General features: G+C 53.0%; 1 protein-coding gene across 3 annotated transcripts; it reads left to right on the forward strand.

The window, feature by feature from the left end:
* Window positions 1-1,745: 1,745 nt before the first annotated feature.
* Window positions 1,746-26,665, forward strand: TOP3B (DNA topoisomerase III beta). Of its 3 annotated transcripts, none has more exons than XM_025982685.2 (18): window positions 1,746-1,849; window positions 10,031-10,213; window positions 11,324-11,455; window positions 12,946-13,052; window positions 13,703-13,777; window positions 15,097-15,293; window positions 15,776-15,932; window positions 16,683-16,796; window positions 18,484-18,574; window positions 20,083-20,237; window positions 20,394-20,499; window positions 21,194-21,340; window positions 21,459-21,632; window positions 22,872-23,000; window positions 23,486-23,635; window positions 24,008-24,108; window positions 24,861-25,062; window positions 26,102-26,665. In XM_025982685.2, the coding sequence occupies exons 2-18, from the start codon at window positions 10,144-10,146 to the stop codon at window positions 26,581-26,583; spliced, it is 2,589 nt and encodes an 862-aa protein (XP_025838470.1). In that variant the 5' UTR covers window positions 1,746-1,849; window positions 10,031-10,143; the 3' UTR covers window positions 26,584-26,665. The 3 variants fall into 3 exon arrangements, with proteins under 3 accessions (XP_025838470.1, XP_025838471.1, XP_072579512.1); XM_025982686.2 differs by having other exon boundaries at window positions 1,835-2,647; XM_072723411.1 differs by lacking the exons at window positions 1,746-1,849; window positions 10,031-10,213; window positions 11,324-11,455 and adding an exon at window positions 12,197-12,342.

Below are 26,665 nucleotides of genomic sequence, written 5' to 3' on the forward strand. Positions count from 1 at the left end.
GGATCCCCAGATTATCAGACTTCTTGAGAGCAACATTTTATACCAGAAGAAACTAGAGTGGCATATTTAAGATATTCAGGGAAGGAAAACATGAGTGAAGGATTTTAGGTCCAGCTACACTGACTTCCAAGGATAAAGACCACAGTTACCAATATGCCACCAGCAGCCAGGAAGGCAGAGATGCACGTGGAGCCAGCATACATAACGTGTGAACACTAAAAACATTAAAATGCCAGAATTGACTTAAAATCATCATGGTGACAAGAAAGTAAGATTTACCCAGCAGATGTCATGAATGTGCTAGAAGAGCTAAAAGGTTTGTGTGTGTCACTTACTCTGGGGTCTGGAACTCTGAGCCATGCAGGCTCAACTGAGGCGTCATAGGATTGACAGTAATAACTAGCTTTGTCCTCAGCTGAGAGCCCAGCAATAGAGGGACTGTGGTGCCCAAATTGGAACCAGAGAATGAGTCAGGAATCCTAAGGACTGGTTGTTGTTCTTGTAGATGAGGACTTCGGGGACCTGGCAGTTGCTGATGTGGCTTAAGATAACACATCCTGCAATATTGCTGCCCCTTCCTGTGGAGGATACGGTGACCTTGTCTCTCAGGGATCCGACATTGAGGCCAGCTGAGTCAGCATAGACTGGGCTTTGGCAAGAAAGCTCTTGAGATCCCCCCAGAACTGAGCACGCCGTGCCCCCTGCTGGGTCCAGGCCTCAGGTCTTACCTCCTGGTGGGCAGAATGATCCCCAAATGGAATTAAAGAATAAAGGGGCTCTGGTGTTGCCTCTCTGCCAACTGGTCTCACCCCTTAAATCCAGTCTTAGACCTGACTGCTAGAATAGTGTGGAAAACAGACCATAGGGCGCAGAGTGGAGACTAGGAGACCAGGAGGGAGATGGGCTTGGGTCAGGATGGTGGCCGTGGAAGCAGGGAGGATTGATTGCATCTCAGATATATTTTGAAGACAGGGATGGCAGGATTTTCAGATGAGTAATAAGCGAGAAAAAGAGAGGAATCCAGGACGCTGTCAGACACTGGGCTTAAGCAACCAGGAAGGTGAAGCTGCCATTTTGGAGACGGAGACCTTGCCAAGGAGTGGGTTTGGAAGCAGTTCCATTTTGAAAATGAGTCTCATTATGACTTTTAATTCTTGGCATTTCTCGACCTTAATTTGACCATAAGATGTTTCTTTGTCCAGAGCATCTTTCAGGGCTCCTACTCCAAAAAAGGCAGATTGGAGAAAGTGCCTACAGGGAGCAGGGGAAATGTGTCTGCTATTACTTAAAACGTATCTAGGGACACCATAAAAGATATTTAAATAAGGCCATGAAAAGTTTTTTTTTTTTCATGAAAAGTTTTTTAAGCCTTCCATAATCCTAATGCTTTAACACACATAAAAAAAAGGTTGTTTTTATTGCCCAATTCATCTTCCAGATAGATTTTATATTCATTCGTTCGTTCATTCCACAATCACAGCATTAAAAAGAGTCTGCTATACACTCATCTGCAATTTTGATTATTTTAATTATTAACAGCATACATATTTCCATATTTATCATTCCGTTTTTACGATCATTGTAACAGCTGCCTTTCTTGCTTTCCCGGTGGCGGAGAAGAGTAAGGTGGAGGGTTTGGGGAGGCCGCGGGGAGGGGTCAGGAGGCAGGGCGGGTAGCCGCGAGCCACGGAACCCGCGGACGCGGACGTGCGCGCCCCGGAGGGCAGGCGAGGGGACGCCAGCCGTGGGGACGCCCGCCGCGGCCGGACCGGAAGTGGAAGCTGCCGAGTCCGCCCCCCGAGCGGAAGCTGCGGCGGGAGCCCCGGCGGGAGCCGCGGTGGGGCTGCGGGTGAGCGGCGGGCGGCGGGAAGCGCCGGGGAGGTGGGCCCCCAGCCCCGGGGCGTGGGAGAGAAGGCGGCTCCTTGCTTTCCCGCGCCCTGCTTCCCGGCGGGGGCGCCCGCACCCCGGGGCTGGTGGTGGGGGTGCCGGGAGGTGGTGAGGGGCGACCTCCATCGACCCTCCCGGGGGTCTCTGAGGTGCGGGCTGCGGCCACAGGTGGGGAGACGGAGGTGCGGGGGGCCGCCTGCCGCCCCGGGCCCGGCTCAGCCTTGAGGGCACCCGGGTGTGTTTCTCCGAGTTGTTGGTGGACAGACTCGCCGGAGTCAGTTCTCGCAGGTGAAAAGGAAGACTGGCCTTATCCTGCCTCTTTGTCACTCAGCCTTCGGGAGCAGGACGTGGGAAAGTCAGCCCAGAGTGGGCTTGATGGCCATTGAGCCCCGAGGTACCCCTAGAGCCGTGGCAGAGGTCGCCTGGGCCTAGGCCGAAATGTTCTGAACCTCGGTTCGCTCGTAGTCAAAAAACTGACCAGGCCAGCCTCGAGGCGTGACGGGCCAGGTTGAAGAGAGCGGCAGCGTGCAGAGCGGGGCTTGCGTGCAGAGGAGGGGCTGGCTTTCCAGACCCCGCGGCACCGGGTTAAGTTGCTAAGGTGGAGATCCTGCTCTCAATGCTGTCTGCGCCACTGCTGGGCCTCCACCCCCAAGCCAAGTTCAGTTGTTCCTAAGACTGACAGGGGAGGACTTTGTGTACCGTGACCCCCCGAGGGCACCCACCGTTGCTGATACTGCTGCTGAGAGTCCGCCGACCGGTAGTAAGTGGCCGACCTGACACTCTCACTTTACAGTTCCAGTTTGTGTTGTTTGCTGTCAACACTCCCTCAGCACTTGCTGATTCTTCCTTTCGAAATGAGAGAACCAACTTCAGATGCAGCTTTAGCAGGCAACGAGATCAAATTTGATTAACCACGTAGGTTACAGAAAAGAAGGCGATCAAATTTCCCTTTAAAAATAATATACATTTAAGATTTTATTTATTTATTCATGAAAGAGAGAGAGAGGCAAAGACACAGGCAGAGACAGAAGCAGGCTCCATGCAGGGAGCCCAACGTGGGACTCGATCCCCGGTCTCCAGGATCACGCCCTGGGCTGAAGGCAGAGCTAAACCGCTGAGCCACCGGGGCTGCCTTAAGATTTTTTTAAAAAGTAAAAACCTGGGACGCCTGGGTGGCTCAGAGATTGGGCGTCTGCCTTTGGCTCAGGGCGTGATCCCAGTTTAGGGATTGAGATCCCTGTGAGGAGCCTGCTTCTCCCAGTGCCTATGTCTCTGCCTCTCTGTGTCTCCCATGAATACATAAATAAAATCTTTTTTAAAAATGCAAACACTTAAGTAACAGTACAGCAAAAGGGTTTTAAGACGGCATATGGTATAATAATGGTTTATAGAAGTTTGCAAAACACTGCTTTCAGCTTTTATTCTCATTGATTTCCCCTTAAAAAAAAAAAAGATTTTACTTATTTACTCATGAGAGACATAGAGGCAGAGGGAGAAGCAGGCTCCCCATGGGGAGCCCAATGTGGGACTCCATCCCAAGACCCCGGATCACGACCTTAGCCAAAAGCAGATGCTCAACCACTGAGCCACCCAGACGTCCCTAATTTCCCTTTTGAAGTTGGAGTGTGCCTTAATAGAAAAATAGGCCCCAAGATAACCACAGAAAATTAATCAGTTAAGACTGCAGAATTCTTTTAAGAGGTAGACCCTGGTGCAGTTAAAAAACAAAAAAGTATCTCAGAGAAGCAGGAGTTTCAGCTCCAACTCTACAAACTTTCCAGGTAACCTTTGGAGAATCTCTTTCTCTGAGTCTTAATTTGTTCTTCCTTGAGACGTCTGTACCAGATCATCACCAGGGTCCCTTTCCCAGGACTCCAAATCCTTAAAGAAAGTCATACATTTTTCCCAGTAAATCAGTGATACTCAGATCATTACAAAGTCCTTATGTAGAACTGATCTATAAACTTGAACAGAGCCAGAACTGCTAAAGACCTACATGTAACAGTGTGGAATAGCAACTGGTCTGATGTGGACAGGTGATCTGAAATGGGTATGGATGCCGGTGTGCCTTCGTGGGCGCTGTCGAGGTATATCCCTAGCCCTGGATAAATGAGGTACTGCCTTTGAAGATGCTAGGACAAAATGTTTCTCTAAAGGGATCTGTAGAAAAGGATCTGTTCTTTATTTCCTGAAAGTGTTTAGGATCCTTAGGTACAAAGAAGAGTAGTAGAAATATAAAACTTCTAGAAATTTTAACACCATAGGAAAAAAGGACGTTGAGAAGTGTTTGCAGTAGTCCTATAGATGTAAAATCTGTTTTTAAAATCTAGGTATCTAGGGCAGCCCAAGTGGCTCAGCGGTTTAGCACCACCTTCAGTCCGGGGTGTGATCCTGGAGACCCAGGATGGAGTCCCACATCCGGCTCCCTGCATGGAGCCTGCTTCTCCCTCTGCCTGTGTCTCTGCCTCTCTCTCTGTATCTCATGAATAAATAAATAAAATCTTAAAAAATTTAGGCATCTATAAGTTTTTATTATTTACTTCACAGGTAAATTTTTTTTTGATAGAGAAAACACACACACATAGAAGCAGAGGGAGAGAATCTTTTTTTTTTTTTTAAGATTTTATTTATTTATGAAAAACACAGAGGCAGAGACACAGGCAGAGGGAGAAGCAGGCTCCATGCGGGGAGCCCAATGTGGGACTCGATCCGGGACCCCAGGATCACGTCCTGAGCAGAAGGCAGGCGCGCTTAACTGCTCAGCCACCCAGGTGTTCCAAGGAGAGAGAGAATCTCAAGCAGACTTCCCACTGAGTGCAGAGCCGGATGGATGGATACCAGACTTGATCCCAGGACCGTGAGATCATGACCTGAGCCAAAGTCAGACACTTAACCTGAGCCACCCAGGCTCCCCTCTTCCGTACTTCTAAATCGTAGTTCTTTTTGACCACTTATGAGTGTGTGCCCACTGCACCAAATGTAACAAGTACAAAAGGAAGTATGGTTAGTAGAAGGCCCCCCCACGTCCAGCTTCCAGACTCTAACCCCACCCTTGCCCCCAGGTGGTTGCTTTGCCATTTCTTGAGTGTGTGTGTGTGCACACACATCCATAGATGGCAGTGCTTTGTACAGTCACACACTTCACTTCTTCATGTAATTTCTCTGAAACTCAATTCACATTAGTATTTACGGAGCAGATGCACTTCTTTCTCATTGCTGCTTGGTGTTCCATTGTCTGCCACACTTTATTTAACAGTTCCTTGTTGGCATACACTAGAACGTTTCTAATGTCTTCTGACTGATAATGCTGCAGGGAATTCCCTGGCAGTGTGTTACCCGCTGTGTCCTGCCTCAGGAACCCAGTGTCCACGTGGACAGTCTTGCCAGTGCCCACTGCTTACTCTGCAGTCTCCTGTCCCCCTGCGGCCTCATCCCCCACGCCATTCAGGCCTCCACACCAGTGCCCAGGCACCTTGCCCTCTGACTTTTTTTCTTCATCTTCAACCCCTGCTCCCCACTCTAGCACATAAAGGTTTTAGACCCCACCAGCGCATGCCCTGTGTGGACCTTCCCACGTCCTCCCCTCCTCCTCACCCATCCTAGAGTATCTTTCCCCTCACCCTCTCACTCCTACTCACCTGGCACATCCCATCCCTGCGAAATCTAGCTCTTCCCCTGCTGGCAGCCTGCCCCCAGTGCCATCTCCTGTCCTCACTGCTGACCTGCTGACATTTGCACTTCTTAGAGGGGCCCTCCTCTGGCCAAGGACAGCCACTGCTTCCCACCCAGAGACATCACTCCCATCAATTCCCTCCTCACCTCCTGCATCTTCTCTTTTCCCTCTACTACTTCTATCCTCCTTACAAACATGCTGGTTTATCTTCCATCTTAAAATGTAAAAACCTACTCACTGTTCTCTTCCCTCCTTCCAGGTCCTCTTGCGCTCACCCCCCTCAGGCTTTTACCTTTGGCACTCCTGCATGAAACAGCTCCCATCAAGGTCACCTGGCGCCTGTAGGTCTCCAGACTCCAATGTCAGGTCTCCATTATCACCTCCCCCAGCCTGCAAGTATCTGTAGCATTCGATGTGTGATGTGCAATGACTTCCCGCCTCCCCTCCCACCCTACCTGCCCCCGCCACCAACCCAAGTGCCTCTTCTCTGGCCTTTGAGGATCTCCCCTCTCCTGAGTCACCTTATCTCCCCAGCCCCCAACTTGGGCTCCTTTCCCTGCTCCACATGCCACCACATGCCACCGCCTCCTCCATGGCCCAGCTGGCTATTAGGCAGCTCACAGTTAACATTCCTGACAGCTCCTGCATCTTTGTCCCGAACTGCTCCTTCCTCCTAACTTCCCATCTCAACAAATGGGAATCCCATCCTTTAGCTCCCTAGGCCAAAGGCACTGGAGTCATTCTGCACTTGCCTCACTTCCCCTTCTCAGTCCTGTTGGCTCTGCCTTGGGAGGAATCAGCCCCAGACCCCAACTTTCCCTCAGCACCTCCATCGCTGCCCCCAGGGGCCCAGTGACTCCCTTCTTAGAGCCAGAGGGATCTCTTGAACACTTGAAGTCAGGTCATCAGGCTCCTGTGCTACCTCCCAGTTCCCTCAGAGCAAACCCAAAGTCTGAAACTGCCCTCCCCACCGTCCCCCAATCCTCTGTGGGTCTTAATGCCTGGACTTTGTCCCACGTGGCACATAGCAACACATACTGAGGATGTAATATGTGCTCAATAAATTCTGGTGGGGTGATTGAATTCATTCCCAGGGGTGGGATTGCTGGGGATGTGCACTTGTAGTTTTGAAAGAGATCGTCTAATTGTTTTGCACAGAGGTTGTTCCAGTTTTACTTCAGCCACCTACCTTCATAGTTTGCCTGTCACCAGACCCTCCTCCACGTGTGCTCATCCTGTGATCATTGCTAGTGAGATAAGCATGAGCTCATTTTACTTCTAATTTGCCATTACAAGTGTTGTTGGCCATCATATCACAAAGGGCTAATTTCCTCATTATATAAAACAATTACTAAAAATGAGAAAACAGCAGTCTGGCTGGGGAGAGAAAGGGTAAAAAAATAGACCATTCACAGAAAAAGAAAGCAAATGCTTTCAAATATGAGATATGTTTCTGAGCTGCTGAAATCCTTAGGTGTCTTTCCTTCATACCAAAGTTTATGTTTTCTTTTAGTATTTTTCTAGTTTTGTTTTTTTTTTTTAAGATTTTATTTATTTGAAAGAGAGTGATGGAGGGCAGCCCCAGTGGCTCAGTGGTTTAGCGCCGCCAACAGCCCAGGGCATGATCCTGGAGACCCGGGATCGAGTCCCACGTCGGGCTCCCTGCATGGAGCCTGCTTCTCCCTCTGCCTGTGTCTCTGCCTCTCTCTCTCTCTCTCTCTCTCTCTCTCTCTCCCTCCCTCTCCTCTCCGTGTATTCTCATAAATAAATAAAATCTTAAAAAAAAAAAAAGCCCTTTAAAAGAACAAAAGAAAGAGCGTGATGGAGAAAGAGCACAAGTGGTGAGAAGGGCAGAGGGAGAGGAAGAAGCAGGCTCCCCACTGAGCAGGGAGCTCAATCCTGGGACCACAGGATCATGACCTGAGCCAATGACAGACAGTTCACTGACTGAGCCACCCAGGCACCCCTAGTATTTTTATAGTTTGATCTTTTTGCGTAAATTTCTGCCAGGTCTGGAATCTGTTTTGGTGGCAATTCTAAAGTAGGAGTCTAGGGCAGCCGGGGTGGCTCAACGGTTTAGCACCACCTTCGGTCCAGGGCATGATCCTGGAGACCCGGGATCAAGTCCCATGTTAGGCTCCCTGCATGGAGCCTGCTTCTCCCTCTGCCTGTTCTGCCTCTGTGTGTGTGTGTGTGTGTGTGTGTGTGTGTGTGTGTGTGTGTGTCTCATGAATAAATAAATAATATCTTAAATAAATAAAGTAGGAATCTAGCTGTGTGTGTGTGTGTGTGTGTGTGTCTCATGAGTAAATAAATAATATCTTAAATAAATAAAGTAGGAATCTAGCTTTAACCCTCCCAGCCCACCCAGAAGGTTGCCCAGTTGTTTCAGTAGCAGTCATGTTGTTGGGTTGGTTTTTTTAAATACAGTGTCATATTTGTCAATGTCAAGGCCATATATATAGTGATCAAAAAGACAGCAGGAATTAAATGTCCTGTAGCAATCATGGAACCAGTTGTCGCAGTGGCCGGGCAGTGATCCAGACCTCAGACCACTCATGTGCTGGTGTAGAATGAGACAGTAACTAACCGTGGTGTGGTGCGGTCTGTTGTAACGGACTCAGGGCAGCAGGAAATGTTTTATCCTGCCCCAGGGTGTTGGGAGAGCTCTTTAACCAAGAGTTGGCATTAGAGCCAGGCCTTCAGACAGTCAAGCTGCATTCTCTGGGCTTGGTGGTACATTCCAAGCAAGGGAACAGAGGCTTAAGAATATGTTTTTCTTTAGATATGGTGTCCAGTTTAATTGGCCAGAGCATGATCTGCAATGCTAGAGATTGTGAAAGGCAGGCAGGAAGGTAGATTGGAGCCCATTGGAAAGGGGCTGTCGAGTACTACTGGGGTCTGGACTCCATTGGCCAATGGGTCTCAGGCCTATTTTGGATCAGAAAGATCTAGGGAACATGGCCTGGCATCTGCATTTTATAAAATGTCCCAGGGTGGGGCGCCTGGGTGGCTCAGTCAGTTGAGTGTATGAGGACTCCTGATTTCAGCTGGAGTCATGATCTCAGGGTCCTGGGATCATGAGCCCTGAGTTAGGCTCCCTGTTCAGTGGGGAGTCTGCTTCTCTCCCTCTGCCCCTCCCCCATCTTCGATCTCTTTCTCTCTCAGATAAATCTTAAACAGTGGGAACCCTGGGTGGCACAGGGGTTTAGCACCTGCCTTTGGCCCAGGGCACGATCCTGGAGACCCAGGATCAAATCCCACGTCGGGGGAAAAAAAAAACAAAATCCCACGTCGGGCTCCCGGTGCATGGAGCCTGCTTCTCCCTCTGCCTATGTCTCTGCCTCTCTCTCTCTGTGACTATCATAAATAAATAAAAATTAAAAAAATAAATAAAATAAAATAAAATAAATCTTAAACAAAAACAGAAAATGTCCCAGGGTATCCCGATGCTCCGCTGAGGTGGAGGTACTGCTCTCAGCCCTGGGGAGCAAACAGAAGTGTGCCCTGGGTGGAGGGCTGGCCATCTGCCCTACCCCAGCCTGTCAGTCCAGATCCAAAGGCCCCCAAGTCTTCCTAGCACGGATTTGGTGACATGACTGACCTGAGGTCAGGGAACCACATCAACTTCTGCCAAAGGAACCCAAATTCCCAAGGTGTTTGTTTCTAAGCCAGTTCCATTGCCCTGGTTTATCCCATGTCTTCTTTTTCTTTTTCTTCAGGTTTGTTTGTTTAAGTAAACTCTACACCCAGTGTGGGGCTTGAACTCACAACCCTGAGATCAAGAGTTACATGCTTTACTGACTGAGACAGCCAGAAACCCTTATGTGTGGAGTTTGGGTTTTGGGGGGGTTTTTTGTTTTTTTTTAAGTAGGCTCCATGTCCAACGCGGAGCCCAACACAGGGCTTGAAAACTCACAACCCTGAGATCAAGACCTCAACTGATATCAAGAGTCAGACGCTTAACTGACTGAGCCACCCAGGAATCCCAAAGAAATTGTGTCTACTTGTGTTTTGCTTTTTGGGTTTTTAAAAAAGATTTATTTGTTGGGCACCCGGCTGGCTCATTTGGGTCCTGAGATTGAGCTCCTGCTCAGCAGGAGCCTGCTTTTTCCTCTCCCTTTGCTGCTACCCCTGCTTATTCTTTCTCTTTCATAAATAAATTAAAAATCTTTTTTAAATATTTAAAAAATATTTATTTACTCTAGAGAGAGAGAGGGAACATGTATGAGCAGGGGTAGAGACAGAGAGGGAGAGAGAAACCCAAGCAGACTCCCCACTGAGCATGGAAACTGAGGCAAAGCTCCGTCTCACTATCTTTAGGTCAAACTTGAACCGAAACCAAGAGTCTGATGCTCAACCAACTGCACCACCCAGGTGCTGCTGGTTTTTGTTTTTTTTAAATGAGTTTCCTTCTTGGTGGTAGGGGTTCCATTAGAAGCATTTGTTTTCTGTGTGTCTTCTCTTTAGGAGTCAGCATTGATGGTAGTGTTGAGCTGCAGAAGAGCAGTTTCTGAACTTCATCACCATTCCTCTGAAACTGGAGTGTGAAGGGCCAAAGCCCCGGGCAGCTTTCAGACAAGATGAAGACCGTGCTCATGGTTGCAGAAAAGCCATCCTTGGCCCAGTCCATTGCTAAAATCCTCTCTCGGGGTAGGAAAGACAAAATGGCGGGTTTGTGGGAGGAATCACTAAACATGGTCATTTCTTTCTTTTTCTGGAGTGTGACTCCAGCCCTCTGGAATTGACTTGGTTCAGGACAGTGGGTGTTACTGAAGCATCTCAGTATTAGTTTTTGTGGGTGCATTTACTGCTACATCCAGTGTGCGGTCCAGGACTCCCAAAAGGTACAGACACCATTCACAGCATAGCACCGGGCAGTCCACTGTTGGTCATAAAGCAGCACCCAGCCCTGGTAACTTACACAGAAAGAGAATTCACTAGAAGAAAGAATACAGAGCCAAGATCTCGCCCTGGTCTAAGTCTGAGGCCATGCCACAGATAGCATCACCACAGGAGCTTTGCCACTGCCCTCAACCACTACAGCTGCAGCCTGTGTGCCTCATGTCACTCAAGAGCAGCATTAGGCTGGCCCTGGTGTATAGCCCTCCTGAGACACCAGGGCACTAAGAAAGGGGACATCTGTCCCTTAACTCCATCCTGGCCACTGGGGTAGTTGGTGGGGTGCTCATTTCCTTCCTATCTCTGACTTCCCTCCGGATAGGAAGGGTGCTTGGGTGCTCTGGGTACCTAGAAATGGCCTATGTCCACCGTGACCTCCCCTAGGCTAGGACAGTGGGCTGGTGTCTCTTTGGAGGGGAGGGGAGAGCTGAGAAGTGCCCGATCCACAGAAGCTAAGAAAGTTCAGCTGAGAGGCTGTCAGTGGGGAGCATGAGAAGATGTCAAGGGACTTGGTAATGAGGAGGTCCATGGAGACCTGGTGAAGTTTGAAAGAAGTGAGGCAGAAATGAGAGGAAGGGCCCAAGTGTCTGCTGTGGAGAGTCTTCAGAGAGGGTGCTCCTGGCCTTCAGCTGGCCCAGGGCCCTGCGTGGTGAGCATACCGTGCTGGTTGGTTAGCAATGAGTGGTGTTCCCCTGAGGACCATGGCGTTCGTCAGCACTGTTACATGCAGTGGCCTGAGGAACGCTGCCACTGACTGCTCTGGAGAAGGGGGACTCTGGCCCTGTGAGTGGTAGCTTCTGGGTCTGGAGCCTCTGTGGTGGCTGTGGCCTGCTGGAGCAGCCATCACTTGCTTCTCTGCAGGAAACATGTCCTCCCACAAAGGGCTGAACGGAACATGCTCTGTGCATGAGTACAGCGGGACCTTCGCTGGCCAGCCCGTCCGCTTCAAGATGACATCCGTCTGTGGTCATGTGATGACCTTGGATTTCCTGGGTGAGCCCCCTGCACCTTGTCCAACCCCTATCCCACTGAGGGAACCCCGGCAAAGTGCTGCCCCAAGTCTAGATGAAACCAGGGAGGGCTCCAGGCAGACAAACTAGTGCAGAACCCATGAGTCCTGAGGCCAGCAGGTCCTGGGTCACCTAGAACCCAGGTTTTATTTTTTTTTTAATTTTATTTATTTATGATAGTCACACGCAGAGAGAGAGAGGCAGAGACACAGGCAGAGGGAGAAGCAGGCTCCATGCACCGGGAGCCCGACGTGGGATTCGATCCTGGGTCTGCAGGATCGCGCCCTGGGCCAAAGGCAGGCGCCAAACTGCTGCACCACCCAGAGATCCCCTAGAACCCAGGTTTTAGAGCTCAGTGCCCGTGGGTCCCCATCCCAGAGGCACCCCTTAGTCACTGCATGCCCTATGCTCCTTCCTGTGCTTCCTAGAGGTGGTGGATGCCCACCTCAGAGGGGCTGGCCCATGCAGGCATTTGGGAGGTGAATGTGACTGTTGTCCAGTGGTCGTTTGGTGGCTGTCATTGTCATCTTTGTTATCTGTTACCTTGGAAGGGCCAGCATTAGTGACCCAGCAGAGCCACATGCAGGGCCCTGTGGTTGATGAGAGACTCCAGCCTAGGCTCTGTCTCATGCTCTACAGGTTCATGGGCTGGGACTGGAGCCTCTAGAAATTTCTGTTCTACATGTATGATGTTAGTCTTACGATAGTGCCATCCACTTCCTAGGATTGAGGACTCAGTGTGACGGTGAAGGAAGAGAGCTTAGTGCACAGCAAAGTCTCAATACTTCTTGTTGCCCAGTGACAACAAGGACATTGATTCAGTCGTGTGGCCAAGCATTTGGACTCTTGACTTTTATCACCAGCCAGCAGGTGGGGAGCTGGGATTTGAACTTGACTCTGTATGACCCCATTCTCCCAGGCTGTACAAAATGGGGACAAAAAGAAAGCCAGAAAAAAAAAAAAAAAAAAAAAAGAAAGCCAGAGGGCTAAGCTCTCAAGCACTAAGCACTGAGTAGAGAAGTAGGTGGATGTACCAGACACGAAGCCCAAGAGACTGATTCCCCATGGGGTTCCCCTGAGCACCTGTCACGTGTGCAGTCAAGTGCTGGGTAGGGGGAGAGTTGCAGCTATTCAGGCTGGAAGAGAAGACAGAGGTAGGAGGGGTGTGGTTCAGTGCTCTGGCAAAGTGAGCCAGCCCAGGAATGGCGCTCCAGCCACAGGGCATGTCCTGAAGTGAGGCTGGAGCAGCAGCCGCCCTGCCCAGCGGTGGCTCCTGGAGGTGACCAAGGTGTGGTGTCACCTCAGCAGCCCAGGGGAATGAAGGCCCAGCCCTGCCTCCAATTGTGGGGTTCCCCTGGGCAAATTGTTCTCCAAGCCTCCCTCTCCTCCTGGGCCTATGACAATGGAAGAGATCAATCAAGCTTGGTGAGCCAAGAAGTGTGATTCAGCTGTCACTGTGGCTATGGTTTGTAGGAAAGTACAACAAATGGGACAAGGTGGACCCCGCAGAGCTGTTCAGCCAAGCCCCGACAGAGAAGAAGGAGGCTAACCCCAAGCTGAACATGGTGAAGTTCCTGCAGGTGTGTGGGCGTGCTAGGGCATGGGCACTTGAGAAGCCTCTACTCTGGGCCCTCTGCACTGCAGGTGGTCTCCGGAGTCCTCTCTTTCATGAACTGGAGGCCTTTGCTGGAAGCCCTGGGTGGGCCTCGCAGCCCTTTCTGCGAGCTCCCCTTGCTGGTCCACGAGGCACCTTTCAGGCTGTTCTCACAACCATCCACTGGCCCACCTGGGCAGCCGGGTCACTCAGCCCTGGAGAGCAGAAGTTCTGCTTTTTAAACTGTTTGTTGGTGGTGGCGGTTTTTCTAATCTTAAATGCACACACATTATGGAAAATATTAAAAAGTAGAAGGAAGAAAAAATATATAATCACACTACCTAAGACAACCACCATTAACATTTAGGCTTATTTCATTTCAGCCCTCTTCCCATGCAGTTTTGGGGGTTAAGATCATTTTGCATTTATAATTTCATTGTGTCCAAAAAACAAAGTCCTGAGTGAAGTTCTCTGAGTGGCTAAGGCAGCCTAACTGCGTCTAGCGCCGCTGCTCAGCCCGGGCCCAGTCTGGGTGGCAGTCCTGCTCCATGGGGCTCAGGGTGCGGGTGGGAGCACTGTTGGTGGGCACTACGGGCCAGGTCACGGAGGGGCCAGTCACTGTGTACTCTGTGGCAGGTGGAGGGCAAAGGCTGCGACTATATTGTGCTGTGGCTGGACTGTGACAAGGAGGGAGAGAATATCTGTTTTGAGGTAAGAGGGGGCCCACTGCTGTCCTCAGTTCTAGCCTTCCCACTGACCTGTCCTCGCATTTGCACCATCCCGGGGGTGCGGCTGGGAATCTGCTGCGTTGCCTTAGAAATGCCTTTTTTTTCCTCCTTTAGTTCAGAAATTGCATAGACACTTTGAAATGTATGGACTCTGCCAAGGGCAGAGGGGTATTACCTATTCCCCTGCTTGGGTGCACTGTGTGAGCAAACATACAGAGGGCAGAATTTTCTCAGTGGATGGGAGGGTTTTCAGGCCTTCTGGGCACCTCTCAGGGACCTATGGCCAAGGCTGGTTGCCAGTTAACTACCTTTGTTCTGCTTTTCTCACTTCCGCCCTTCACCGTCCCCTCCAAGATGCCATCAAGCCTCCCCCTCCCGTCTTGTTTCCACCCTCCCTGCAAGGACACAGGTGTCTGCCTCTGTTGTGGCTGTGATGCCCTCACACGGCTCCTGACTGCAGGTGTCCCCTGGTGCAGCTCATGCTCCTGCCTCTTGCACCCCCAGTTCTCACCCAGAGCCTTTTACACTTTGGGGCTCAGGAAATGCTTCCTGTGTGGCAGAGGGAGCTCAAGACACCCCAAGTTCCAGCACAGCACCCTCAGTCAACATGATCACACTTTGTCCCTTCCCAGGTACTCTTGTCCTGGCCCCACCCCTATGGGGCTGCTCCTTCCCTGGGGGCGGAAGCTCAGGGGGCTTTCTCCCCTCAGCAACAAAGGCACCCCCCACCAAAGAATCTACATGGCCAGGGTCCAGTGTGACTCCCCTCCCCCTGCACAGCCTTCATAATGAGTCTGGCTCCAGGCCCCCTGCTGGGCTTATCCCTCAGTCCCTAAGGTGGGGGTCCCCTGTGCCCTCCCTGCTCCTGCCCTTTGTTTTTTCCTCTTCATTCTGTTTTCCCTCCTTGGCTTTTCTTCAGCCTCTTAAGAGTTCCACCCACCCCTCTTTGCACTCTGCCCTCTAGAAGGAAGGGAAATGGGTCAAGTGGGGTGGATTTCATGACTGAGTTTCCCTGTGTCGTGGCATTAGCATTTCCTGGTTTGGCAGGGGTGAAGGCAGATGAGAGAAAGTGGTAATAAGGGGGGTGTTTGAACAAGTTTGTCAGTGGAAGGAAAAGAAGCCATGTAGCAGGAGTGCTGTGGAGAGACTGAGACTTCTGGACAGGGAAGGAGGTGGAGGAGGGTCTGGCAGGATGGAGAGGAAGTTACACCAGCAAGGTTCAGCCCGAGAGAGGAGCCCTCACATGAGAGGCATGGAGGCAGAGATTTGGAAGGTGAGTGACAGCTGGGCTGCCTCCCCCAGGTCCTGGACGCTGTGCTGCCCGTCATGAATCCAACCCATAGTGGCGAAAAGACCGTGTTCCGGGCTAGGTTCAGCTCCATCACAGACACGGACATCTGTGCCGCCATGGCCCGCCTGGGTGAGCCAGACCACAACGAGGCGCTGTCGGTGGACGCCAGGCAAGAGCTGGACCTGCGCATCGGCTGTGCGTTCACCAGGTGCCGGCTGCCCTCCCTTTGGCCAGGGCTCCTGCCTTACGGGTCCCCATTTGCTGCCTCTGGGCCTGGTTAGTACTAGGCCAGTGTCCATATTCTAAAAACCCTGAAGGCAACTGTCTCTCTGGCTGGTCAGACCACACAAGGCACCACTTGATAAGCAGGGTGTTTGCCTCACTGCATGGGTCTTGAGGAGAGGGTGGAGGGCTTAGAATAGAATAGAAGGGTTTCCCAGCCCCAGGATGGGTGGAAACTCTTCTCTCTTGCCTTCCGTGCCATGTGTGCAAACACATGATTCCTCTCTACCCACACACACCTTTCCCGGCCCCTGTGCTGAGCCACGTTCTCACTCTGTCCCCTGTCTTCTGAGCAGGGGCACTGCTGCCAGCTGGCCCCATGTTGGACTCAACGTGGGTGATTAATGATGGTGGCTTTGAGTGCATACGTGACCAGAATATCTTTCTCTACCCCATGCCTCCTTGTAGATTTCAAACTAAGTACTTCCAGGGAAAATATGGCAATCTAGACAGCTCCCTCATCTCCTTTGGGCCATGCCAAACCCCTACCCTGGGCTTCTGCGTGGAGAGACATGATAAAATCCAGTCCTTCAAACCGGAGACGTACTGGGTGCTGCAGGCCAAGGTTTGCTTTCCCTTCCCTACACACGCTGGGTCTTTCCAGGTTCGGGCTGTGGACTCTGAGGGTCTTCTATCATCATCCAGCCCATTAAACCCCTGAGGCCAAGGGCACAGAGGAGGGACGCCAGAGTGGTCTGTGGGGTGCTCAGGGAAGGGATCCCAGCCTTCATAGGCCTGAATGCATTGAATTTAGAGAGGCAAGAATGAATTCAGCCTTGAGGGGGGAGGGGGCTGGGTAGATCATGCCTCAGAACAGTCAGCTGTGATAGTCAAGTCCGAGGTTTGGACCAAGGGCCATAAGCCACTGACTTTCAGATCCGTGTAAGCTTCTTAGAAGATTTAAAGCAATACAGAGCTGGTCTGGTTGACATAGGGCTGGGGGCCCCTGAAGGACTACACCTAGTGCTGGCCAGGTGTCAGAGGGTGGGCAGGGATGGCATTTGTGATGGAGGTTCCAATACCCTTAAGGATACAGCAGCCTTGGCTCTGGGCTCCCCTTATGAGACTACTTGCCTAATCTCAGGGGAGAGGCCTGGAGTCAGGGCAGCCTTTTCTTGGGACAGGGCCGGGGCTCAGCCTACATATCTGTGCACCTCTGCACACCCGTATAGGTATGGCTGTGAGACCTTAGAGCCGGGACCATTTTCTTCCCAGAGGAGGACCAGCTTCATCTACCTCGATTCTCTTCCCTGACAGTGTGTGCTCACCTGGACATTTTCTTTCCCGTCTTCTGCCTTTGTACTTTTTCCTATAGGTCAATGCCGATAAAGACAGATCTCTTCTTTTGGACTGGGACCGAGTACGAGTGTTCGACCGGGAGATCGCACAGATGTTTTTAAACATGACAAAGCTGGAGAAGGAAGCCCAGGTGGGCCTGCCCCACGTGTATCTGTCACGTTTGCTTGGGGCAGGGATAGACCTTGGATGCCTCTGGCTAGAAGAGTAGCTCGTGACCTAGGGTCCCATCTTTCTTTCCTTCCTGGAAATAGACATCTATTTCTGCTGTAGAAAGATTGACAGTTATTGATGCAAGCGGTAACTGTGTGCTACATCCCTGCTCTGTACTAGGCATTGCCCCACATCTACGACCTGCAGCTCCATGTGACCCCAGGGGCATTATCTCTTTTTGGCAGGACTCCATTTCACACCAATGTGCCTTTTCTGTGATACGGACGCTAACAACTCTAGAGGGACCTGTGTGCACGTCAGTGAACTCGGCCGAGGTCACACAGCTAGCATGGGATATCCCAGCCTCAGTCAGCTTTCCTGGCCTTTATGGTGCTGTGTTTTTTACTCAGGTTTTTTATGAATTTGAGAGTCATGTGCTGGGCTTTTAGGAAGAGGGTGATGCCACCTGGCAGGGGCCTGGCTGCCTGGGGTGGAGGCAGTTCCACCGCCACTGCAGTGGCCCACAGCCTTACCAGCTACCACAGTCGTGCAGGTACGGCCTGGCCTTCTTCAGCTGCTTTCTCGTCCTTTTCAAGATTTCCTTGGGTGCCCTCTGCTTAGACATGCAATTGATGCAGGCTTCCAGAACTTCCTCCAAAGCTGCTTCACACTTTTTTTTTTTTTTAAGATTTATTTATTTCCATGAGAGACACAGACTGAAAGAGAGAGGCAGAGACATAGGCAGAGGGAGAAGCAGGCTCCTTGCAGGGAGCCCAATTTGGGACTCGATCCCGGATCCCAGGATCACAACCTGCGGAAGGGCGCCGCCCAACCGCTGAGCCATCCAGACGTCCCTGCTTCACGCTTGTATCCTCGATCGTGTTCTCAGGATACCCCTCGCCACCATCTCCAGTTCTCACCCATAGTGATCCCAGCTTCCACTGCAGCACACACCCATTTTGGACTAAATTTGCCCCCACATTTGTCCTTCTGGAATTCACAAGGCACTGTCCTAATGCATGGCTGGTGTCTATGGTGTTGGGAGGGGCAAAGCATCACAGTTGTTTGGATTGTATTAGCCACAGGCAAGACAGTCCTCTCTTCTGACAACCGTTCAGCCCAGAGTTTGAAGCTGATTGATATTTTATTTAAACTACATGCTATTTACAAACATTTCAAAACAGTTACCAACATTGGAAAATTACAAGATTTCACATAAAATGCCTGATTTTCAGCTTTTGTTGACAAACTGGAAGATGTAGCAACACCAGTAACCCCTGGTGGGAGCACTTGGGTGCACTGAGAGGCAAGTGGCTGCCCAAGGTGGGCCTGCACTCCGTGGCCTGCCTCAGGCCTCACCTGCCGTCCCATTAGCCTGGCTGTCTCAGGCTCCTGTAGGATTTTGAGTTTGTAACCCCTTTTGGCTCTTCCCCATTCTTCTATGTTTTCTCTTTCCCTAGAAAGTTCCCCAGAAAAGAATTTTCTTTCTTTTTCCCTTCCTCAGACTGAATACATAGTCAAGTCTTGAGACCATGGTGAAGAGTGAAATTGAGAAGCAGGGAGACCAATTGAATGAAACCAGACCCTTCGGCCCACACATCCTGATTCTCTATTGTGGTGTCTTTGCCCCTGCCACCCCGAATCCCTGAACCTATTCTGTCTTGTAGGTGGAGGCCACAAGCAGGAAAGAGAAGGCCAAGCAGAGGCCCCTCGCCCTGAACACTGTGGAGATGCTGCGTGTCGCTAGCTCTTCTCTGGGTATGTAGGGATGTTCCTCTAAAGCCCACAAAAGACTTCCTGGGTGGGACACGGTGAGCCATTCAGCCCTGGTGCAGCGCCTGGGGTCGCAGGGCAGTACTGATGCTCTCACCTCTGCCGGCACTCTCCCTCCACGCTCACCCGTGCCAAGTGTTTCCCGCCGCCGCGCCCCCCCCTCACCTGTGCTGAGTAGCCCCTTGCATGTTAACCTGTGTCAAGCCACAGCCCACCTGCAGTATTTTGCAAGGCTTAGTGGGAATCTGAGCCTACTGCTGAGCTAATTTCTCTTAAATTCCAGAGTGGAAATAACTAATAACAAACTAACAAACATGCAGGAGGATCCCATTTCAGAGGATTATTGGTTAATACTCAACAGCTTCTTTGAATTTACGTGGAGAAAATTGAGACTGTTTTTTATTACTAGACATCCATGCAGCTGCTGCCAGGACTGAACACATGGAAGGCTGTGGTCAGGGACCACCTGCAGGGCAGGCCCTCACATGTCATTGGCTCAGTAGAGTCCCCGTAGAGGCATTAGACCATGGAGTTCCAGCTCCGGACCAAGCTCTGGTCCAAGCTCAGCTTGGCTACTTGCTTTCTTGTCCCAGAGCCTATTTCCTCACAGGAAAACAAGGCGAACACTGTAACCATCTCTGTGGGTGGGTTCTGAGGATGAAGTGGTTGAAATGGCACATCCTCACAAGACCAGAGGCAATGATAGCCACTATCCGAGAGGGGCATCCTGGCATTAGCAGCCCAGAGCAACTTCCCCAGGGTAGGGAGAGGCCGAGGGTAGGAGGTCGGCGCTCCAGGCTTGTGTCCTGCAGGCGCAAATGTGACCAGCGTTGGTATACTTCCCCGAGCCTCATTTCCATGGTCATGAGAAGGGGTTTGGCAATCTCTGACAGCTATGGGCCTCAAGGCATTGGTGGCCTCTGCAGCCTGAGGAAGCTGGCCAGTGTCCTTGCAGAATGGCCCCTTCGGGGATCCTCAGGGGGCAACAGTGACATTGATGGATAGCTGAGGGCCAGCCCCTGCTGGTCAGGGAAAAGCAGAAAAACAAGCCCTCCCTCAGGGGTCCCAAAGCGCCTCAAGGACAGAAACACCCAAGGGGCTCAGAGCAGGGAGCATATGCTAATAATTCTCTGTCTGACTGGGACATCAGCAAACCCGGAGGCTGACCCCATACACTCCATGGCCAGGGTATGAGAGATTGGCACTCTCAGGGCACATTTCATCAACCTAGCCACTAGTGTCATGAGAGTGACACTGGAGCATCCCTCTCCTAAGTCCACCTTCACAGGTTCAGGGCCTCAGCCTTAGATAATCTGCACAGACACTGGTGCCTGGCCATCAGCTCTGGGCTCTAGCTGTGCCCATTCAGAACCACCCTCACCTACCAGGAGGCTCTGGCCACCTTTGGTGGGGAGCCTGAGTGCCCTGGCTTATGGGCAGGGACCTAGTCACCCCTGGCATCCTGATCCAGCTGAACCTGCCATCTCTCACAGGCATGGGGCCACAGCATGCCATGCAGACCGCCGAGCGCCTCTACACACAAGGCTACATCAGCTACCCAAGGACTGAGACCACCCACTACCCCGAGAACTTTGACCTGAAGGGCCCTCTGCGGCAGCAGGCCAACCACCCCTACTGGGCCGACACGGTGAGCAGAGCCACTGTGCACACTTGTTGCTGGAGTCTTGGGACCAGCCCAGACACTTTGGCCAAAGCCAGAACTGATGCTGGCCCCCTCCATGTTGGGGAGGGGCAGGGGCAGCTGTGCCCAGACTCACACACTGCCTTGTCTTCTCTCCCTCAGGTAAAGCGCTTGTTAGCGGAAGGTATCAACCGGCCACGGAAAGGCCATGATGCTGGTGACCATCCTCCCATCACCCCCATGAGGTCTGCCACAGAGGCTGAATTAGGTATTGGGCACTCCTCCCAACACTCAACACACACACGTACACACAGCCCAAGCTTCTGGGTTGGAAGCTACAGTCACACGGCCCCTTTGGACAGTGTCAGGCCCCACTGGCAATGTGGAGGCCCCCTCCCTCTCCCACCTGCCCTTGGCTGTGGCAGAGGGGGTCACCTGAAAGTTGTGTTCTGTGGCATGAGACAAGGCAGGAGTGAAGTGGTGGCAGTAAGTATGTGGTGGTGTACCTGAGTGCAGGGGGCAGGTGGCTGCTCACAGGAGGCAGGAAGATGAAACAGATGGGCAAAGACAGAATAGGACAGTACCGAGATAGGGAGTGCTAGGGCCCAGTCTTGCCACCTGACCAAGCCAGTGCTGGTGGCCTGTGTCCTGGGAAGAGGCAGAGAAAGGGGGAACCGTATAGGTAGAGACAGGAGCCACTGTACACAGCCCAAGTTTCAGGTGATGGTGGCAAGTCACTACCTGTGGACTGGCCAGGCCCTGAAGAGCAGTCCCACTAAAAGCAGGCTAGAAGATGGGAGTCTCGCTTTCCCTTCCTGTGTTTCCTCCTCCTCTCTCGAGCTTCAGTGCAGGCCAGCCCTACTATCCTGTGCCGACAGCCAGGGTCCTGCTGCCTGAGTGAGAGCGCTGGGGGGTCAGAGCCAGAGCCCCCAGCCCGTGACCAGCTCCCATGCCTGTTGCAGGGAGTGAGGCGTGGCGGCTCTATGAATACATCACCAGACACTTCATTGCCACGGTTAGCTATGACTGCAAGTACCTCCAGAGCACCATTTCCTTCAGAATCGGGCCTGAGCACTTCACGTGCACGGGGAAAACCGTCATCTCTCCAGGTAAAACTGCAAGTGCCAGCGTGGCTTCTCCCACACCTCCACAGACAGACGGAACATTCTCCATTGGGCCTGGGCTGCCTGGGATGGGACCCTGAGGGGCAGCACCCTGTCTCCCCAGGCTTCACGGAGATCATGCCTTGGCAGAGTGTGCCTCTGGAGGAGAGTCTGCCCACCTGCCAGAGGGGCGACTGCTTTCCCGTGAGCGAGATGAAGATGCTAGAGAAGCAGACCAGCCCGCCCGACTACCTGACAGAGGCTGAGCTCATCACACTCATGGAGAAACACGGCATTGGTGGGTGCGCCTGTCCTGCTGCCTGCCCCAGCCCCGGGCCCAAAGGTCTCCATCCCAGGACTGGGGTCCAGGAGACAGCGCTTCCAGAGCTTCCCAGTGACCCGTCTGTGCCCAGAACCTGGTGACTGGGACCCAGGTGGTCAGCTCCCCAAGCAGTGTTCATTCTAATGGGAAGTGCCTGTTCCCTGATGTGCCGCACCAGCTATGCGGCTCTGTACCTGCTGCTGTACCTGGCTTCTGCTCTGTCACTAACAATCGTGACAGGTGACTGGCAGGGAACATCTCATCTGAGGCTGGGGTTCTGGTGACAGTGGAGGCCTCACCTGAAGAGCTGAGCCTACTTCTACCGGGGGCCTGGGTCCTCAGGTACAGATGCTGTGGGGTGTGGGTGCTGCTCCCCCAGCATCCTCTGTCTTTCCCCATTGACAAGACATCCATGGCTCTCCAGACCCCATGACCAAAATGAGGTTGTGTTTGCAAAGAGGACTCTTGAGACCTCCTGAACAAGATGGGGGGCCAGGAGGCCCCAGGGCTGCATGAAGAGGCTCTCCGTAGGGGGGAGCTGCTGCTCCAGCAGCTGGCAAGAATGCAGCTGGCACAGCAGGGTATGTGCTGGGTTCAGATCCTGACCCCAACATCATCCTTCAAGTGTGGTACCTCGATGGTCTCCTTAGCCTCTGAGTACCATCTAAGGGGGCTTCTCAGCACGGGGGTGCAGTAAAGGCAGCATCTGGCAGTGCCAGGTGACCCCGAAGTCTCTAGGGGAGATGCCGCCCTAGAAACCAATCACGGGATCTAGGAGCCAGAACATGGGCCATACTGAGCAGGTTTCAGGGGTCAGTTTGGCAGCGAGCATGGGAGTCTCTGTGTTCAGGGGTTTTGAGTCCTGGTTCCAGAAGGATGGGTGGCTCAGGATTGAGGCAGGAGAGACCAAGGAGGTCATATTTACCAGGTGTGAGGGGCAAGTAGAATGAGCTCCCGTGACCCTGGCGGAGTTCCTTAACCTCTGTGAGCCTCTTGTCTTAGAGGAGGATTAAGCACCCGGCGCTGGCCCTGGGAGGGCCATTCTTGGGTTCATAAGATGATTCTTGAAACACACGCAGTGGTGCCCTGCATGGTACTAGCCGGAAACAGAGGGAGGGGGCTGTGAACCAGGGGTCCTGGGGCAGGTGGGGCAGAGGTGGAGCCTGGCGTGACGGGGAGCAGGTGACGGAACAGTGGGGCATTGGCGTGTTTCAGGGACAGACGCCAGCATCCCCGTGCACATCAACAACATCTGCCAGCGCAACTATGTCACTGTGGAGAGCGGGCGCCGCCTCAAACCCACCAACCTGGGCATCGTCCTGGTGCACGGCTACTACAAGATTGGTGAGTCTGGCTGGCTGCTGCTCCTGGCTGCCACCTAGGCTGTGGCAGCGCGTTTTTCAGCCCACGGCCTCTGTGGGGCCCCCTGTGCGAGGCCCCAGCTCCCACTTCAAGGATGCCACACCAGCTCCCTCAGGATGTGCCCCAGGAGGGACTCCATGCGGTTGGTGGAGAAACGGACAAGAGCAGAGAATCCAAAACAGGAGGTGTTGGGGGCTCCGGGTGGGGCGTAGGTCCTCCTTTGGAATTGTGCGCTCTGTTCCCCAAGAGGTTCCAAGGGGACCAAGGAAGATGGCAGAGCACAGACCTGGCCCGAGGAGTTCCAGGAACTGTGACACAGTCCTAGAGATAGGGTGTCCCTGGCCCCTCCACACAGGATTTTCTGGGTAGACCAGGAAAGGCCTGGGGTCTCCGGGCTCCAGCCTGAGTTGTTAGGGGCGGCCACGGGCACTCGGTGCACGTGCTCACAGGGCCCCCGCCACTTGCAGATGCAGAGCTCGTGCTCCCCACCATCCGCAGCGCAGTGGAGAAGCAGCTGAACCTGATCGCCCAGGGCAAGGCTGACTACCGCCAGGTCCTGGGCCACACGCTGGACGTCTTCAAGAGGAAGTTCCACTACTTCGTAGACTCCATCGCTGGTGAGGCCCGCCCTTTCCCTACCACTGGGCCAGAGGCTCCTGGGCCAGGGCCACCATGGCTGTGCGGGACCAGCATCCAGATTTGGGCTCTGGGCTCTGGGACTCCATTGGGAGAGCGAGGCCGTGGGTTCTGGGCTGTCTTCGGGGCTAAGGAGTGGACGTCTTAACACCACTCGCAAGGCACCCAGCTCAGGTGACCAACAAGGCTGCAGCTCTGCCATCCTGTTCCCCCCGCACCCTCGGGGATGGAGACACACTCACTCAGATCCACGCCCACTCACGGTGCCTTCTCCTCCACCTGCCTGTCGGAGGTGGAGGTGGGCTGCCGGGAGCCTGGAGGATATGACTCTTCCCCGCACTGCTTGCCCTCAGGGATGGACGAGCTGATGGAGGTGTCTTTTTCACCCCTGGCGGCCACGGGCAAGCCCCTCTCCCGCTGTGGAAAGTGCCACCGGTTCATGAAGTACATTCAGGTAAGTGGGGGTGAAGGGGCACCTACTGCCCCTTCTGGCCCCCGGCCCCCTTATGCACAGACTCGGGTAAGTCTGGCCACCTCCAGAGGCTTCTACTTTACCTTTGGTCATACAGGAGTCTTTGTCCTGGCTGTCATTCAGGCATGAGTGGCCTATGACAGCCTTGCCCACAAACACCCACAGTGCACCCCTGACCCCAGGAATATGTAAAGCTGTGAGGCTGCTTAAACACACTTTCTGTTTTTTCCTGACAACACATTATTTGCCATCCTGGGTATTAACATACGTGCAGGGATTATTAGAACTGCATTTCTTCACACACGCAGCAGGTATCCTGAGACTGGTGGCCCGGGGTCCTGGCCTGAGAGGTCGTTACCTGGCAAAACGTTACACGTTACGCATTATGTATTGTGTGTTACGTATTACCCTGTGTCTGTATTCCTCGTCATATGTGGAGGTATACACGTGAATTACGCATGATGTCTTACACAGTACTCCTGTATCATGTAAACAGTGTATTAGGCTGCATATATGATATATGTAACTATTTATTACATGGTGTATTTTCTGTATCATGTATAACTTATACATGACTTGTTACATGTTGTATGTTTGTGTCACGTATCATGTTATATATTACACATTATATATGTTAGGCATTACATGTTACCTGTTACTTCCATATTCTGAGAGGGTGGGCAGGAGAGTTGGGGGCCTCATGACCCCAGGCTCCCTCCCTGGTGTCACTGCAGGCCAAGCCAAGCCGCCTACACTGCTCACACTGTGACGAGACCTACACCCTCCCCCAGAATGGCACCATCAAGCTCTACAAGGAGCTCCGGTGTCCACTGGATGACTTCGAGCTGGTCCTGTGGTCATCGGGCTCTCGGGGCAAGAGCTACCCACTGTGCCCATATTGCTCCAACCACCCGCCCTTCCGAGACATGAAGAAAGGTGAGTGCCAGTCTCTGGGCCTCAACTGCTTGCCCTGAGGCAAGGCTGCCCCATCCCCCCTGGGTGTCTGTGGTGCCTCTTCAGCCCTAGCCCCTGCCCCACATCATGCTGGATTCTGGGGGGCCTTCCCCTGTCCCAGCCCCCTCGCTGGCACAGGGATAGGAGACCTAGGGTGTATTTGGCCTTGCTAAGGCATAGCCAGCCGGCCTGCCACTACCCATCCCAGTCCAAATTGAGCAGGCAACTATAGTTAGCTCACTCGGGATCTGGGCCGTAGGCACGCTGAGCCCCCCTCCTGGGCTAGGATGAGAGAGGCTACAGCAGGTTGAGGGGCCCTCATGGCAAAGGGTGCGCCCTCAGCATTCACCACTGTTCTCTATTCTCTCAGTTATTACTGGAGAAAGGAGAAAATGTGTCCAAGTGGGACGAGGATCTGGGGGCGAGGGGGTTCCAGAGCCCAGCTCACTCACCCTTGCTGTGCTGTCTCCATTATACCTCATTCAGCCCCTGGGGTATCATCATCCCATGCTATAGACAAGAACAAGGTATAGCGAGAGGCATCTACCCACATTCACCTGGGGGCCTGGGGAGCCCTCAGGGGTCTCAGTGCACCCCTTCTGACTCAAGCTTCACTTACGAGACAGGGGCAGTCTGCATTTGAGCTGCTGGGGTCACTGAAGCCCTTCCCTGACCTCCAGCATCTTCCAGGGAAACTAATGGCCACATGTGACCTAGTGGCATAAGAGCTACTTGGAGCTGCTGGGAATTAGCTGTGGAAGGGGAGGATGGACGTGGCTGGAGGCCACCAGGACGGCCTTCTGGAAATGATTGAGGGGTTGGTACTCAGAGGTTGAGGAGGTTTTAGAGAAACAGAGAAGCAGGGCCAATGGCAGCGGGGGAATCCAGAGCCAGGGTGAGCAAGGTAGAGAGGAACACTTTCTGTTAGGATGAAGGATCTGGACTGTGAGGGCCTGGGAGAAGGCCCTGGGGGGTGAGAGGGCCGGGGGGTGCACATCATGGGCTGTCCTCTCCCCGCCAGGCATGGGCTGCAATGAGTGCACACACCCCACGTGCCAGCACTCACTGAGCATGCTGGGCATCGGCCAGTGCGTGGAATGTGAGAGCGGCGTGCTGGTGCTGGACCCCACTTCAGGCCCCAAGTGGAAGGTGGCCTGCAACAAGTGCAACGTGGTGGCGCACTGCTTTGAGAACGCCTACCGTGTGCGGGTGTCCGCCGACACCTGCCCCACCTGTGAGGCTGCCCTGCTCGCCGTGGACTTCAACAAGGCCAAATCCCCGCTCCCAGGTGACGAGACACAGCACACAGGCTGCGTCTTCTGCGACCCTGTCTTCCAGGAGCTGGTGGAGCTGAAGCATGCAGCCTCCTGCCACCCCATGCACCGAGGAGGGCCAGGGAGGAGGCAGGGCCGAGGACGGGCTCGGGGTCGGCGGCCCACAGGGAAGCCCAGTGCCAGGCGGCCAAAGGACAAGATGTCAGCCCTGGCTGCCTACTTTGTATGACGGCCCCGCCAACCCTCACCAGGCTCCACATAGTTTCCTGTGGGCCAGGGAAATCATTAAAATGCAGTTTGTCTTCTTCAGA

Source organism: Vulpes vulpes, chromosome 10 (assembly GCF_048418805.1).
Source record: "Vulpes vulpes isolate BD-2025 chromosome 10, VulVul3, whole genome shotgun sequence".
In the NCBI taxonomy this organism is placed as follows: domain Eukaryota; kingdom Metazoa; phylum Chordata; class Mammalia; order Carnivora; family Canidae; genus Vulpes; species Vulpes vulpes.

Coding starts and splice junctions, on each gene's coding strand:
- TOP3B (XM_025982685.2), top strand. CDS start 10,144: ATGAAGACCGTGCTCATGGTTGCAGAAAAGCCATCCTTGGCCCAGTCC. Junction 21,341..21,458: donor GAAAACCGTCATCTCTCCAG/GTAAAACTGCAA, acceptor CTGTCTCCCCAG/GCTTCACGGAGATCATGCCT. Junction 25,063..26,101: donor CTTCCGAGACATGAAGAAAG/GTGAGTGCCAGT, acceptor TCTCCCCGCCAG/GCATGGGCTGCAATGAGTGC.